Source organism: Sapajus apella, unplaced genomic scaffold, assembly GCF_009761245.1.
Source record: "Sapajus apella isolate SASKATOON/1434 unplaced genomic scaffold, GSC_monkey_1.0 scaffold36, whole genome shotgun sequence".
Taxonomy (NCBI): domain Eukaryota; kingdom Metazoa; phylum Chordata; class Mammalia; order Primates; family Cebidae; genus Sapajus; species Sapajus apella.
In genome coordinates this window covers 1,008,594-1,024,777 of record NW_022436976.1, presented here as the reverse complement: position 1 = coordinate 1,024,777, position 16,184 = coordinate 1,008,594, and the positions used below count along the sequence as shown (strand labels likewise).

General features: G+C 36.3%; 1 protein-coding gene across 4 annotated transcripts in view; it reads right to left on the bottom strand.

The window, feature by feature from the left end:
• ZNHIT6 (zinc finger HIT-type containing 6) overlaps nucleotides 1-16,184 on the bottom strand; it is a 57,704-nt gene that overhangs the window by 40,486 nt on the left and 1,034 nt on the right. For 3 of the 4 annotated variants that reach the window (XM_032296381.1, XM_032296382.1, XM_032296384.1), the window contains exons 2-5: nucleotides 15,216-15,281; nucleotides 15,023-15,129; nucleotides 14,852-14,937; nucleotides 11,423-11,526 (exon numbers count right to left, since the gene is read on the bottom strand). In XM_032296381.1, coding sequence (XP_032152272.1) covers nucleotides 11,423-11,526; nucleotides 14,852-14,937; nucleotides 15,023-15,129; nucleotides 15,216-15,281 — 363 coding nt within the window. The remainder of the gene's footprint in view (nucleotides 1-11,422; nucleotides 11,527-14,851; nucleotides 14,938-15,022; nucleotides 15,130-15,215; nucleotides 15,282-16,184) is intronic. The other variant, XM_032296383.1, reaches the window with a different exon arrangement.

Below are 16,184 nucleotides of genomic sequence, written 5' to 3'. Positions count from 1 at the left end.
GGGGATAAGAAGGTGAAGATTGGATCCATATCTGAGGAATGAGTGGTTAGTCCACACAAAAGAGTCCAAGCATGGAAAGATGCTAAAGATACTGGGGAGGGATTGATCCCTCAGTTTCAACTCATTTTTCTAACCGACAAGTCCATGTACATTCCTTCTGCACTTGACCTCTGACCAAAACAGCCAGAAAAATACGACAAGGGACTCAAACAACCAGATCAGACATGCTACCCAGGAACAACCAATATAGTCTACAGGTTTGATATCCTTGGCTTCCTGTAACAAAACAATAAAAGACCACTGAAAAACAATGGCGGCAGCCATAGATAAAAAACATGTAATTTCCTATTATAGTGTCAGAATACTTCTTTTTTTTTTTGAGACAGGGTCTTGCTCTATCACCCAGGTTGAAGTGCAGTGGTGCGATATCGCTCACTGCAACCTCCAACTCCCGGGCTCAAGTGATCCTCCCACTTTACCCTCCTGAGAAGCTGGGACTACAGGCATACCCTACCATGCCCGGTTTATTTTTATATTTTTTGTAGAGATGGGGTTAGAACATGTTGCTCAGGCTGGCCTCGAACTCCTGGGCTCAAGTGATCTGCCTGTCTTGGCCTCCCAAAGCGCAGGGATTACAGGTATGAGCTACCACACCCGAAACAGAATACTTTTCAAAGATTAAATTTACAACCCAATATGTATAATAATCCTGCCTACATCTATCAATGCCTTAAAATTATTTCTAAAAATTCATTTATTTAAAGTCAACAATACATGCACATAGTCTAAAATTCAAAAAGGTACAAAAGGGTAAGACGAAAAAAAGAAGAAAAAAAAGAAGGTACAAAAGGGTACACAATTACCATCCCTGTCCCCCTCCACCTAATTTCCTTCTTTGAAAGTAATTATAGTTACCAATTTACAATATAAGCATGTAAACATATGCATGTAAATTTTATTTTTCATACAATGGTAGCATACAATGAACATGGTTCTACCTCTACCTTTATTCACTTAATACTTCCAGCAATCATTCAGTATTAGTGCATTTAAATCTGCCTCATTCTTTTTCCATTGTAAAGGCATACTATAACTTATTTAAGCAGTCTGCGATCCATGAACATTTAGATGTGTACTACTCTTGGTATTACAATGCTGTACTGAATATCCTTGTACATATTTCATTTTCCATACGCATGGGTATCTCTATCAGACAAATTCCTAAAAGTAGAACTGCTAGTTGAACAAATAGTGATCATGCTTTCCAGGTCCTTACCTTTATACTGGGGCCAATGATTTTATTTTTTATTTTTATTTTATTTTTGAGATAGGGTCTGGCTCTGTCACCCCAGCTGAAGTGCAATGGTGTGATACAGGCTCGCTGTAGCTTCAACCTCCCAGGCTCAAGCAATCCTCCAACCTCAGCCTACCGAGTAGATGGGAGTATAGGTGTACACCACCACGCCTAACTACTTTTTTTATTTTTAGTAGAGACGGTTTCACCATGTTGGCCAGGCTGGTCTTGAATTCCTCACCTCAAGTGATCTGCCCACCACAGCCTCCCAAAGTGCTGGGATTACAGACCATGAGCCACCAGGTCCGGCCCTAACACTTAAACAATTAGGGCAACATGGTAGAGGAGATAACTTGAAAACCCTCTCAATAGCACACATTAAGAAATCTTGGAGAGCCGGGCACAGTGGCTCACGCCTGTAATCTCAGCACTTTGGGAGGCTGAGGTGGGCGAATCACGAGGTCAGGAGATCGAGACCATCCTGGTCAACATGGTGAAACCTCGTCTCTACTAAAAATACAAAAATTATCTGGGGGTGGTGGCATATGCCTGTAATCACAGCTATCCGGGAGGCTGAGGCAGGAGAATCACTTGAACCAGGGAGTTGGAGGTTGCAGTGAGCCAAGAATGCACCACTGCACTCCAGCCTGGACAACAGAGAGAGACTCCATCTCAAAAAAAAAAAAAAAAATCTTGGAGAAATGTAACAAATATAATGAGCTCATCAGCGAGTAAGAGAAATCTCAAGCTAAAAGCTATACTGAAAAGCTGAAACTCTACCTATTCTAGAGGGCTTTGATAATCTTGGTACCAGGAAGCTTTTGTTTCAACAGCCACTAAGTGGCATTAGATACTGTCTTGAGCAACCTAGAGACCTCAAACTGTGAACACTGCATAAAAACAGGAAAAGGATGAACTAGAAAAATCCTGCCCTCTAGCAAAGAGAAATTAGGAAACTTGTCGATCTCAGCTTAGTGTTCTATGGAGAGAGAAGACTTCAATTGATAATGCCTAACTATAGCTTCCTCAAATGAGTTTTGGTTTAAAATTATTACTATTAGTATAATCATAGAAACTTCAGGCTAAGAAAGAGGGTCCTGGACTGGTGCCAATGAATATCTGACATAAACACATGCATGCCATCTTCTATTTGAAGCCCAGATGAATAATAACATTGGGAAATGAGTTCACAATAACATATTAGGGAAAAAAACAAGAAAACGAGATACCATAATCAAGAGTCAGCAGAAAGAGCAGACAGGAGTACTAGACTTACACAACCTTAGATACTGTGATTATTTATACAGATAATAAATGCTTTAAATTACTAAAGGAAAAAAGGAAGCTTAAAATGTGAGTAAGGAATACGATTCCATCTAAAAGAAGGGAAAGATTTGGGAAAGAAACAACTTTCAGGGAAAAAAACTAAAAAACTGTGCACAGGCTAAAACTATAATTAATAAGACAACTGAGTAGAGAAAGTGACTTGGACGATATAGCAAAATAAGTTACTCGGAAAACACCAAAGACAAAAAGATTAAGTTAACTGATTAGTTTTCCAGAATTGTCATTTAGAGAGCACAACAAATCTCAAGGAATAAAAATAAAAAGAAATCACGTTGAGACACATCATAAAAACTGCAGAACTCCAAAGACAAAATTGAAGACTTTCAAAGCAATCAGAAAAGAAAAGAAGGAAGACTGTATGAAACAACAGTGTTGCCGGCTACAGTGGTACATGCCTCTAGTCCCAGCTACTCAGGAGGCTGAGGTGGGAGGATTGCTTGAGCCTAGGAGTTCTGGGCTGTAGTGCGCTATGCTGATCAGGTGTCTGCACTAAGTTCGGCATCAATATGGTGACCTCCTAGGAGTGGGGGACCACCAGGTTGCCTCCAGGAGCAGGGGAACACCAGGTTGCCTAAGGAGGGATGAAGTGGCCCAGGTCAAAACTCCTGTGCTAATAAGTAGTGGGATTATGCCTGTGAATAGCCACTGGACTCCAGCCTGGCAAACATAGTGAGACACCATCTCTTAAAAAAAAAAAAAAGAAAGAAAACAATAGTGTTCTCAAGAGTGGCAAAAGAAGTGAGAAGACGATGGACTATATAAATGAACTGAGTTCTAAAATAAATGCCAACCTAAGATATTTGATATAAAGCCAAATTATCATTCAATAGGGGCTGGGTGTAGGGGCTCATGCCTGTAATCCCAGTACTTTGGGAGGCCACAGTAGGAGGACTGCTTGAGGCCAGGAATTCAAGACTAGCCTGGGCAACATAGGAAGACCCTGACTCTATTTTTTAAAAAGTAAAAAACAGACAAACAAAAAACAAAAGAATGAACTGTCTGACTATATGAAATTTTAAAACAGGTAAAAGAAATGTACAGGAGGAAGGACAGGTTGTCTCTAAGAGAGGAACTTACAAGAAAAACCTTTCTGGGGTGATGGTAATGTTCTATTTATTCACAGTGACTGGATTACACAGGTGCATGTATTTGTCAAAACTCAGCAAATGTATATACTTAAGATTTGCGCATTTCATTGTGTGTAAATTTTACATCAAAAGAAAAAAATGCAAACTATGGGACTCTAGTTAACGATGCTTAAGTATTCTGGGCCCAGTAGAGGGATAAGTGCATTTAGTCTGAATTGTACCAAAAATAAAATGGGTTAATGTATGGATAAATATCTGATAAAGCAATTATTGTAAAATATTAATGACAGAATTTAGGTGATAGGTATATGAACATTCACTACAAATTTTCAATTTTATTTTTCAATTTTTTCATAAAACATTGGAAAAAACTTTAAATAGGCAAAACTAATCTATAAAACTGAAAGTTAAAGGCCAGGTGCAGTGGCTCACGCCTGTAATCCCAGCACTTTGGGAGGCCAAGGCAGGCGGATCATGAGATTAGGAGTTCGAGACCAGCCTGGCCAACACAGTGAAACGCCGTCTCTATCAAAAATGCAAAAATGAGCCAGGCGTGTTGGCGCATGCCTAAAATCCTAGCTTCTCAGGAGGCTGAGGCAGAACTGCTTGAACCTGGGAGGCGGAGGTTGCAGTGAGCTGAGACTGCACCACAGAGCAAGACTGTCTCAAAAAAAAAAAAAAAAAAAAAAAAAAAAATTAAAGTTAGGGAAGATAGTAAACTTGGGAGGAGGAGTTGGTAGGTATTCCCATGGCGGACAGTAAAGACTTTTCGGGTGCTGATAATGTTTGTAATCTTGGTACATTAATGATTTGTGTACTTTTTGGTATGTATTTTATTTCCATTAAAAAATGAAAACAAGACGGGCACAGTGGCACGTGCCTGCAATCCCAGCATTTTGGGAGGCTGAGGCGGATGGATTGCCTGAGCTCAGGAGTTCAATAACACCTTAGGCAACATGGTGAAACCTTGTCTCTATTAAAATACAAAACTATTAGCCTGGCGTGGTGGTGTGCACCTGTAGTCCCAGCTACTTGGGAGACTGAAGCAGGAGAATTGCTTGAACCCAGGAGGTGAAGGTTGCAGTGAGCCAAGATCATGCCACTGCACTCCAGCCTGGCACCTGGCAACAGAGTGAGACTCTGTCTCAAAAAAACAAAACAAAACAAAAAAGAAAATAAGATGAAATAAAGATATTTTAAGATAAAAACTGAAAAAGCATATTTTTATAAGAACTTCACTAAAGAAATCTTAAAAAGGAGAACAAAATGATCCCAAAACACAGGTCTGAAAAAAATGTTTAAAAGGAACAAAAATACTGGTATATATGTAGGTAGATTTACACTTTTGTCCACTTTACTGATGAGGAAAATGAGCTAAAGATATAAAGCCACAAAACTAGTAGACATTCAGAGCTGGCATTTGAAGCCACCATATTTTGTTTGGCTTCAGAAAAAAACTAACAGTTGATTAAAAGAAACAGAGATCAGGGCCAGGTGGGGTGGCTCACATCTGTAATCCCAGCACTCTGGGAGGCCAAGGCGGGCAGATCACAAAGTCAGAAGATTGAGACCATCCTGGCTAACACGGTGAAATCCCGTCTCTACTAAAAATACAAAAAGTTAGCCAGATGTGGTGGCACGTGCCTGTAGTCCCAGGTACTCAGGAGGCTGAGGCAGGAGAATTGCTTGAACCTGGGAGATGGAAGTTGTAGTGAGTCAAGATTGTGCCACTGCACTCTAGCCTGGGTGACAGAGTAAGACTCTGTCTCAAAAAAAAAAAAAAAAAAGAAAGAAAGAAAAAAAAGAGATCAGAGAGACATTTCTCCCATAGTTACATACATGGAGACAACTGGGTAGAGTAATGTAATGCCCTAGAAGTAACATGTAATGCCCTTAAAGAAAGTTCAGCAAGATTCTAAGAGTTATTTCTTGAAACGTCCTTAATCAAGGTTAACAGCTTCAGTCCAAACTCTACCACCAGAGGGGACAAAAAATATGGTTCATCTATGAAATTTTTCCTATCTAACAGACACAAATTATATGCCAAATAGAACTCATATATTTAAGCTGATTCCAAAAGGGGTTCAGAGGCAAAGAATAACTAATTTATTACTTTAAAAAAATTTTTTTTAAGAGACAGGGTCTCACTCTGTTGCCCAGGCTGGAGTGCAGTGGTGCAATCATGGCATTCACCACCACACCTGGCTAATTTTAAAATATTTTGTAGAGGTGGCGTCTCACTTTAGAACCACTAATTTAAAGTGAGCTTCCTATCTTTCAGACAATTGTTTTAAACTCCAATTCTTTTTTTTTTTTCACTGAACGTGTCATGGATAGTATTCCAAGATAGTACTTGTATGTCTAATTGTTCTGCTTAATGGCTGTATGGAATTCCACTGTATGAAGGTGCCACCATTTATTTAACTCAGTCCATACTGAAGGATATGTTAGGTTGGTGCCAGTTTTTACACTACTAAAAACAATACAGCAATAGATACATGTGTACATATATCTCTAGTTTGTAGATCATCTACAAATACATTCGTAGGCTAAATTCCTTGAGCACTTATTTGTAACATTTTAAGATGTAATAATTTTATGTAACAAAATATATAACATTCTGAGAAACATTACCAAATTGTCTTCTAAAATGACTGTACCAATTTAACTCTCAAGAACAATGGAAGAGGAAAATGGCCTGGTTAACCCATACCTTCCTTACATTAGATATTATTAATATGTTTACCAGCTAAATACTATGCATGTATATGTATCTTTCTACGACCATCTATTCTTATCCTCTGCCCCCTCTCCTAATTAGTTGCTGGTCTTTTTTTCTTACTAATACATAAGCCTTCTGTGACATATATGTTAAAGACTTTTTTGGTCCAGTCTTTTCACTTTATTATGGTCTTCTTTTGCCATGTAAATTTAGTTATTCTTTTCTTTTTGGCTTATGGGTGGGATGTTTCTTCTCTTCAAGATTATGAAAATACTCCAGTATTTTTATTTCATTTTAAGATTCTGATCCACCTGAATATTATTTAGTAAAAGATTCAACATTTCCTCTCAAATGCAAGCTGTTCCAACTCTATTTATTAAATAAGTAATTATTTGTATTAATTTGAAATGTTACCTTGATCATCTACCAGAGAATCAAATATACGGTTTATTTTCTATGATCTAGTAACAGATTTCTAGGCCAATACCATAAAACTACTATAACTTCATAAATTTTGATGAGTCCAGCCTCATAATTTTTCTTTTTACAGATTTTTCCAGGCACCTCTGCCATGTTATTCTCCAAAATAAACTTCAGTTATTTATGAACTATCTTCTTAATAAATAAATAACAAACAAAATCTCATTGATATTCTGATTAGGATCACATCAGACTTAAAAGATCACTAAACAATATTGAGCTTTTTAAGAACATGGCACTTTTTTCCATTTATTCACATCTTTTAAGTTATTCAGGAGAATTTACATTTTCTTCATATAGATCTTTCATATTTCTTTCAACAGATTTGAGTAGCTCTGGGTGAAAGTGAACATAAAGTTATAGACCCTACAAAGAGTTGTGGTAAAGGAATTACCTCTGAAAAAGCCACTATTTTAAGTAGTTTGGGATCTGCTCCAAAATAAGCAGGAGAGCCAACATTTTCCTTATCAAGCTCCTCTATTTTTAACAGAGAATGTCAACCTTGCTTTGGATCAACTTATATAAGCCTCCCTGAACTTAACTTTATTGATTACAGCTATCTACTATGATACTCCTACAAATTCACTAGTCCTCTAAAATTCATCCCCATTGCATACATTTCTGACTTCATCTCACTTTGACTATTCAGTGAAAATTACAGTTATTAGTCTTAGAAAAATTCACATAATTTCACATATAATTTTAGGAGATTCAGTCATACTGGTGAAAATGCCTGCCATAAAGCGTGTGTGGATTAGAATGAACCTATTCCAGCCAGCTGTTACAATCACCTGCTGACAGTTCTACAGAGTAATTCAGGTACAATGGCACATTCATCACACTTCATATGTGGGCTTTTAAATTTAAAACTTTTTTTTTTTAAATAAATATAGACTTTATAGAAAAGTTACAAAAACAGTACAAAAGTCTTCAGATTCCTCAAAAGTTAAAACATTTATTTTAAGCAACATGAACTTGAGATTTTGACTATATTGCAGCTCAAGTTGCTTAAACAAGCAATCAATTTAATAACTAGGGAGTATTAATAATAGTCTTAGTACAAGACCAACTTCTCATATCAACAATTCCAAAATCTCCAAAACTGAAAGATTTTTAACTCCTTCAGCGGCAAAACCTGAGTTGGTCTACAGTCATTATTTACCCACTATAAGGTAAACATTCATAGGTTTCGCTGTACAAATAGTACTATCTGATTACACAGTGTTGTCCCAGACCTATGAGGGATGAATGGAATACACAGTAAATGTGGCATATTCCTAAGGATATCAGTGAAGGGAATGTAAATCTTTAATGTCACTGTATATTATTTACTATCTGCCAAGTACTACTTTAGTTATTAATATTTCATTTAATCCTCTTAATAACCTGGTAAGTCAAATCTTGCCCTAGGTCACCTAATGTACATCAAACAGTAGAGGAAACATGCAAATCTACATTTATCTGAGTCAAAGCTATAACCAACTTTTGAAAGTTAATAGGAAAAAAGTATTGAAAACTAGTCTCTTAGAATACTGGGGACATGGGAGCTGAATAGAATTCTTTGAAAAAATTTCATTTCCTTTCTTCCCTCTTTCCAGCAAATACCATTGCAATCATCTAAAACCTTGCTTATTTTCATGTGCATAGCTGGTAAGACGTAAGTATCTCAAACAAGGTACCTCTAAATGTCTTTTTTTCATTTTTTCCTCTTAAAGGTAAAATATAAGACACCAGAATCCTGATTCTATCTACATTAATTATCTAGACCAAGAAAAGATTAGAACTATACATTCAATAAGTATGTCTTCTGTATTCATCTAAATCAGGGGTTCTCAAATGGCAGTGATTCTGCCTCCTGCAGTGGACATCTGGCAATGTCTCAACAAGAAATTAAAAATCCAAGAGCTCAACCTCTCTAATAAAGCTGCCCACAAAAAAGTTTGATAATATTAAACTAAAGTTAAGGTATAACTAAAACAAGCACTCATACTTTTTTGATGAAAGTACAAAGTGGTAATGTTTTATGGAGACAAAGTAGAGTTTCTCTCAAAAGTTTAAATACATTGTACTCTTTAATCCAGTAATTATGCTTTCTAGGAATTGATCCTACAGAAAGTCAGGTAAACACACAAAACAATTTGTTCAAGGCTGTTTAGTACAGTGTTATTTATAATAATTAAAAACAGACATAAAATGTTCATGAATATGGGAATAATTAAATAGGATATAGTCAAAGGTGGAATATCCTGCTTAAAAATAATGAGGTGTAGATTTGCATTAGCAAGAAAAGAGGTTCACAAAGTACTTCTATATGGAAAATCTAGCTGCAGGAAAAAATGATGTGTATTTCTCAATAAAAAATTAATGTTTAACCTGGGCAGAGTCATGTCACTTTATGTAGTTTTATTTAAGTATTTTATATTGTGTTTTACTTTTTTAGATGAACAAAAGAGAAAACATGATTAGAAGGAAACATTACAAACTTTTATTAGTGCTCACCTCTAGTTAGTGGAATTACAGGTGGAATCCTTCCTTTAAACTGTTTAATGATACAGATGTATTATTTATGTAATACCTACTATGAACTGATTCCTTCCCACATGCCAGTTACTGCCTATGTGAATTAATACGCTAAAAGGCCATAACTACAGGGTAGCTATCATGAGCTCCATTTTGCAGATGGTGAAAGACTAAGAAATGGATTCTAAGCCTATTATTACATACTATGTTGCTAACCTCCTCCTGGGAAACACTATAAATGTAAGAAAACCAATCCCAAATCTCTATATTATGAGCAAAAGACTAATGCAAGAAGAATCTGATTTGCCATTTCAGAGACCTAGGGAGTTTCAAAACAACCAAAAATATACTAAACCTGGAAAATATACTGTGTAATATTCTTGGTAAAAACTTCCCACATACATTCATGTATCTAGAGACACAAAAATGTTATACTTGAGGCCATCTGCTTTTCATTACTGAGAACTAATCTCTGATTACAATCATTCTGAACAGTTTCTTTCAAAAAACAGGAACACATTTTGTATTTGAGAAGGCACTAACCAGTTACCATAAACTTCAAATTACGGCAATTTCTACATACGTCAGTTTCAAAATGCACAAAGGAATCATCTCACACTTGATAAATGCAAGGCAATACTTCTTTTTTTAAGACAGGGTCTCATTCTGTCACCCAACTGGAGTGCAATGGCATGATATCAGCTCACTGCAACCTCTGCCTCCTGTGCTCAACTGATCCTCCCACTTCAGCCTCTAGAGTAGCTGGGACCACAAGTGGGTGCCACTGCACCTAGCTAGTTTTTCTATTTTCAGTAAAGATGAGGTTTCACCATGTTGCCCAGGCTGGTCTCAAACTCCTGGCCTGATCCACCTGCGTCAGCATTACTTTACTTTTGGAAGACAACCAGAAAAAATGAAAAACCATTTTTACAAGTATTTATGTCTTTTACATAATAAATGGACAATGTCATCTTCTAATTATGTTAACATAAAAAGTAGAAGTTTTACCAGAATAATGATAATTCTGATGGCTTTGTCTTTTCAATTTATGGAAGAGTACAACTGGAAAGGCACCTTAGAGTTTACTTGGCCCAACTCCCCACATCATACAGCTGAGGCCCAGGGAAAGTAAGGTGATTTGTTCAAGGGCCCACGGTTACTAAGAGGCTGAAAAAGGAGGGACTCACTCAGGTTTTTAAAAATTCTAAATAAAAAATCTTGACTTCCTTCTGAAAGGTATTATCTAATAATTTAGTTGGCTACTTAAAGTACTTTGGGATCCTATTCTCCTCTGTATTCTTGGGGCCTTTTCAACTCAACATTTTTCAGACAGCAGCAAACTAATCTGTTACATTGTCTATACTCAAAAGAATTCAAAGTCCCCTTCTTCTCCATTGACAGCTTTTAAATGAAATCTTATTCAGAAACCCAATGCAGAAAGAATATAAAAGCAGAGCTGCCTTGATTAAAACATACAGGAGTCCTGCTTTTACTTGCTGTTTTGTCCTGGAAGCCCCTGAAATACTTTCTTGGCATCTTAGGTCTCAAAGAGACAGTTTATTTCTAAAGTATGAGAGTGTTCTAGGGTGCTGCTACTCAAAATATGTTTCTCAAACAATCAGCATCACTCAGGAGTTTGTTAGAAATGCACAATACCAAACTTCAACCCAGGCCTACTGAAAAATCACAACAAGCATATTTAACAAGATGCGTAGGTCACTGAAAGACACATTAATGTTTGAGAAGCTTCTCAAATGATATGAAGAAACATGCACACAGACACACACACACACACACTCTGCAAACCCAAATTTTTATTAAGAGTTACATGACACACAAGTTATCTTGTCATGGACCAACAACAGTTTACAGAATCACACTTGGGGTAGCAACGCTCTATAGCAACCAAACCTTAAACGGTGATCCTGATCAAATCAGAACACCTGATATACTAAAAAGTTAGAAACTTACTTCTTATCAAAAAATGTTGAATTCTCCTTCCTCTTGGTGAATCCATTGGGTAGAAGTTTTAAGTTAATACCTTGCCTTCGGGCACGATTTTTCATAAAGTACATCTATCAACCAAAACCAAACAGACAAATTAATTTTTAAATGCTTTAAATTTAAAAAGTGAGTAAAACAATTGTTCAATAATAGTTAAGATTTACTGAAAACTTAAGTGTTACAACAGCTCTAAGAAGTAATGTCATGTAATCTTCACAATGATACTATCAGAATAGGTATTATCATCTCCATTTTAGCAATAAGAATTAGCGAGATACCAACATCATACAGCTATCCCAGAAAGAACCTGTATTCAACCCAGGTCTAATTCCAGAGCTTGTGATTTTAACCATATGTGCTATGAGCCAAAGAATAATTTAATGGAGATTAAAACAAATAAACAAACAAACAGGTCATTTGGCAATCATAGGGGCTACCTACACAATTCTTGATTGCTTTTACGGATGGTTTTACCAGTTAGTTGTATGTATCCCTGATTTTATTACTAGACAATTCACTCAAGGGAAGAGCCATGGCACTGCCTAGTACAGGCCTAGCTTAAAGTAGCCACTGTTGTGGGAAGCACAAAATGGGATATGACAATATTCTTGCTCTGACATGTGTACTACATTGACCACGTGGGTTGATTAAGCTAAACTGGAGAATTCCAGAGTTATGAAGGAAGTAATACCAGATTTTTATTAAGTCAAGGAAGAAGAAAGATCACTCAAAGAAAAGGCAAAGTATAAATGCAAGTTTTTTGTTAAATGAATAGGGATCTAGAATTTGCAATGTAAATAGTCAGAATCAAGTCATGAGCCAAGGGAAAGAATGGGTCAGCTATCACTGGATAAGTAGGAAACTGTCTGAAGAAACTACATGTAATTTTGTAACTTAGAGGACTTTGGTTTCAGTAATGATATTGATCAATCCTCCTACTACACCTTCAGGAAAAGGGTAAACCAGAAACAATCACTATTTTAGAGCAAGCTAGGGAACTTGTATGGTTACACTGAAATAGAGGAAAAAAGAAAAAAAGTCCATCAGCAGCTATGGCTATGGGCTATCCTTTCCTTAGATTTGCAATTATTTTGCCTTGCAAACAGCAACGAATAGCCAAACACTAGAGAAAAGGAAGTGGGAGGGCATAATCAGATAACAAGTTTCAGTAAAAAACTAAAATAATTGAGAGAGCATAGTATTGGTGCAGGACAGACCAGTAGGTCAATGGAATGGAAAAGACAAGTCCACAAAATAACCCAAGCATATAGGCATGCTGATATATAACAAAGGTGGTCCTACAGAGCAGTAGGGAAAGGATGAACTTTCCAGTAAATGGTGCTGGGAAAAGTGGATTATCTATATGAAAAACTAAATGGGACCTTCTCTGTACATGATACCAAAAATCAATTCCAGTTAAAGACATAAGTATAAAATGCAATAGTATAAAGCTTTTAGGCAATAATTATGAGGGAATAACTTCCTAACTCTCATCAGGAATTAGAGAACTGCACATTGAAAACTATAATAAAATTACATAGCAATAGATTAACAAAAATTTTTAAAGTCTTACCAAATTAAGTATTGGTGAGAATAGGACAATAGGTACATTTATACACTACTGGTGAGAGTGTAAACTAGTATATCACTTTGGAAAATGTTTTGGTAACATCTAGGCAAACTGAAGATATGCATACCACACAACAAAGCAATTCTATTCTCAGGTATAAGCCCTAGAAAAACATTGTCACACATATAAATATCAGGGAAGGGCATAAGAGGGTGGCATGGAACTTCTGGGAAGCCAGTAATGTTCTAATTCTAGACTTGGGTGGTAGTTACATGAATGTTCATTTTATAATTATTCATTATACTGTGTATTTCCATTCTGTGATTTTCTAAAAAAAAAAAAAAAATACATGCTATATTTTACAATTAAAAAAAAGTTTTAAAGTAATTTATGTTTAAGTAGAATTTTAATTGTGCCTAATTAAGTTTGAGGAAAAATAAGAGTTGCTGTATAAATAATTTTCTTTCAGATATATGTAATATAATACCAATAAAAAATGCCAATACCAATAAAATAAGGTGTTTAAAAGGTATTAAAATTCTGCAACTCCAGTACTAAAATGAACACAATTGCAGGATATGATTTAATCACACCATGAATGAATTTTTACACCACCAGTTGCCAAACATTCCAAATATGTGAGCTTTACTTTTGCATAGTATTTAAGGAATGAAAAAGGCAATGCAAGAGTATGAAAATTAAGTGTATTACAATAGCAAGTCTTAGCTTTTCCTTCAAAATCAGAATCTAATCCCCTCTCAATAATTCTAACAGCCACTATTATCTCACAAGGATCATAGGAAGAGCTGCATAAATGGTCTCCCTGCTTCCAATCTTCCACTCTTGCCTCCCTGAAGTCCACACAGCAGCAAGAGTGGTTTTCAAAAGGCAAATTTATGTTTAAAATCCTTCCATGGTTTCCATTTGCACTTAGAATTAGAAGCCCTCACCAGTTTCTTTTTCTTTCTTTTTCCTTTGAGACAGAGTTTCACTCTGCTGCCCAGGCGGGGGTGCAGTGGTGCAATCACAGCTCACTGCAGCCTTGATATTCCTGGGCTCAGGTGATCCTCCCACTTCAGCTTCCCAAGTTGCTAGGGGTACGCCACCATGCCTGGCTAATTTTTGTACTTTTTTACAGAGACGGGTTTTTCACCATATTGTCCAGGCTGGTCGTGAACTTCTGGGCTCAAGCAATGCTCCAGCCTCAGCCTCCCAAAGCATTTGGATTACAGGAATGAGTCTCTGCACCCAACTCCTCACCAGTTTCTCTAACTTCATGTTTAATACTCTCTTTCTCACTCACTATGCTTCAATCACCCTGCCCATCTTTTAATTCCTCAAATACAACATCCTTGTTTCTGACTCAGGTCTTTCCTTTTACTTTTGCCTCTAATTGGAATAATCTTCCTCCAAATGTTCACATGACAGCCTCTTTCTCATCATTCAAATCGCTGCTTACATATCATCTCTTAGAGAAGCTTCTCCTGACCGCTGTATTGAAAATGGTACCCTGACAATCTCTTCCCCAAAGACCATTTTCATTCTCTCTTTCATCTCTTGAGCCTTCTTTATTTTCTATATGAACTTAACTGTATCTGAAATTATATTTGTTCCTCTACTCATCTCCTGTATCTCCCACTAAATATAATTCCACAAGGGGAAGGACTTTACTTTGGTCACAGTCACATCCTTATGTAATCAGAATAGCCCTACATCATAGTAGCCACTTAATATATTTGGTAAGTCAAAAAAAAAAAAAAAAAAAAAAAAAAGAATCTAATTGATTGGAAGGACTTCTAACTGGAAGGAATTTAAAAAAGTCTTACATGTTTATTGCTTATTGGTCTTTTCAAAAAAGCATCTCTAGAAATATGGTCCGCTGTTCTTGCCACATCTTCCAAAAAACGATAATCTAAAAATTTCAAAACAGAAGAATAAATAAATGACATATATCAATGGTCAGGGAGCATCAATTTGCTATGCATGAAGTAGCTTACCACTTAGGAGATTCATTTCAGTAAACTGTTGTATTGAAATGTATGCGGTTTTATCTCGAACTCCATTACATGTCAGTTCTGTTTTGTGTTTCTTTACACAGGGCAAACTGAGGAGACAAAGGGGAAGCACTCTTATATTTTAGGGTAAGAAAGGTACACATACAGGTTAAAAGGTAGGAAGTTACATGTATACCTGCAGGAGTACCGCATACAACGTGGACATCTGTACTTTGCTTCTTCTGTACCACACGTTTCACACCTACAAAAACCCACGTGTAACATTAAATTATCAAACATTAATTCTACTTATTTATAAACTTAGAATGTCCCAATCAATTTATAAATGTAGTGACAACTCTGATAAAGTATTTGACAGCTGCTGAACATCATTTGAAAATTCTCTGTGAAACCTTCCCACCAAACAACTACAGTTCCAATGTTGCTAGTGATATGTAACTCAGGAAAATGTATTAAAATCTTTAAAACTCATCTTGCTTTTGACTTCTTTTTTTACTACAATCAGATAATGAGGTTATTCACTGATCTCTTAACTTGTGACTCCTGGAAATGTGGTAATGACTGTATGTGTGTGAATCCAGAAGATCAATCCATGAACTACGTTTAGATTTTTTTAAAGCACACACACCAGAAAAAGAATATAAGGACACATCAAATTTAGAGAGTGGCAGTAACATCTTTTTCCTGAACTCCACACCTAATCTAGAATGTGCATCAAAATAATCTAAAAATCCCATGTAACCCATCACCTGTCCTCAACTGCTCTTCTAGGCTTTTTGGATACTGACAACCAAACTACAGTTATTTCTATTTAGACTACTGAGCTCCAGACGTTAATATTCCCAAGAATCTGACCGCTCTTATTTTCTTTGTCACATGATCCACACACCAAGGAAATTAAATCAAAAGCAATAAATATTCACAACACCCATGCAGAAACTTGATAACTGAGGTCAAGTGTATTTTTGCCTAATTTTAACTTAATCCACTTTGTCATTGTTGGATATATTAGACTTTCTCACCTCTATTCTCTCTCAAAGGAATATTGAGTAAAGAGCATATTAAGTCAAGCCAGATCCAGTTCCAAATGATCTTCCGGTCCCCAGAACGTTCACTTTCCTAACTTGACCATTACCCAATGGAC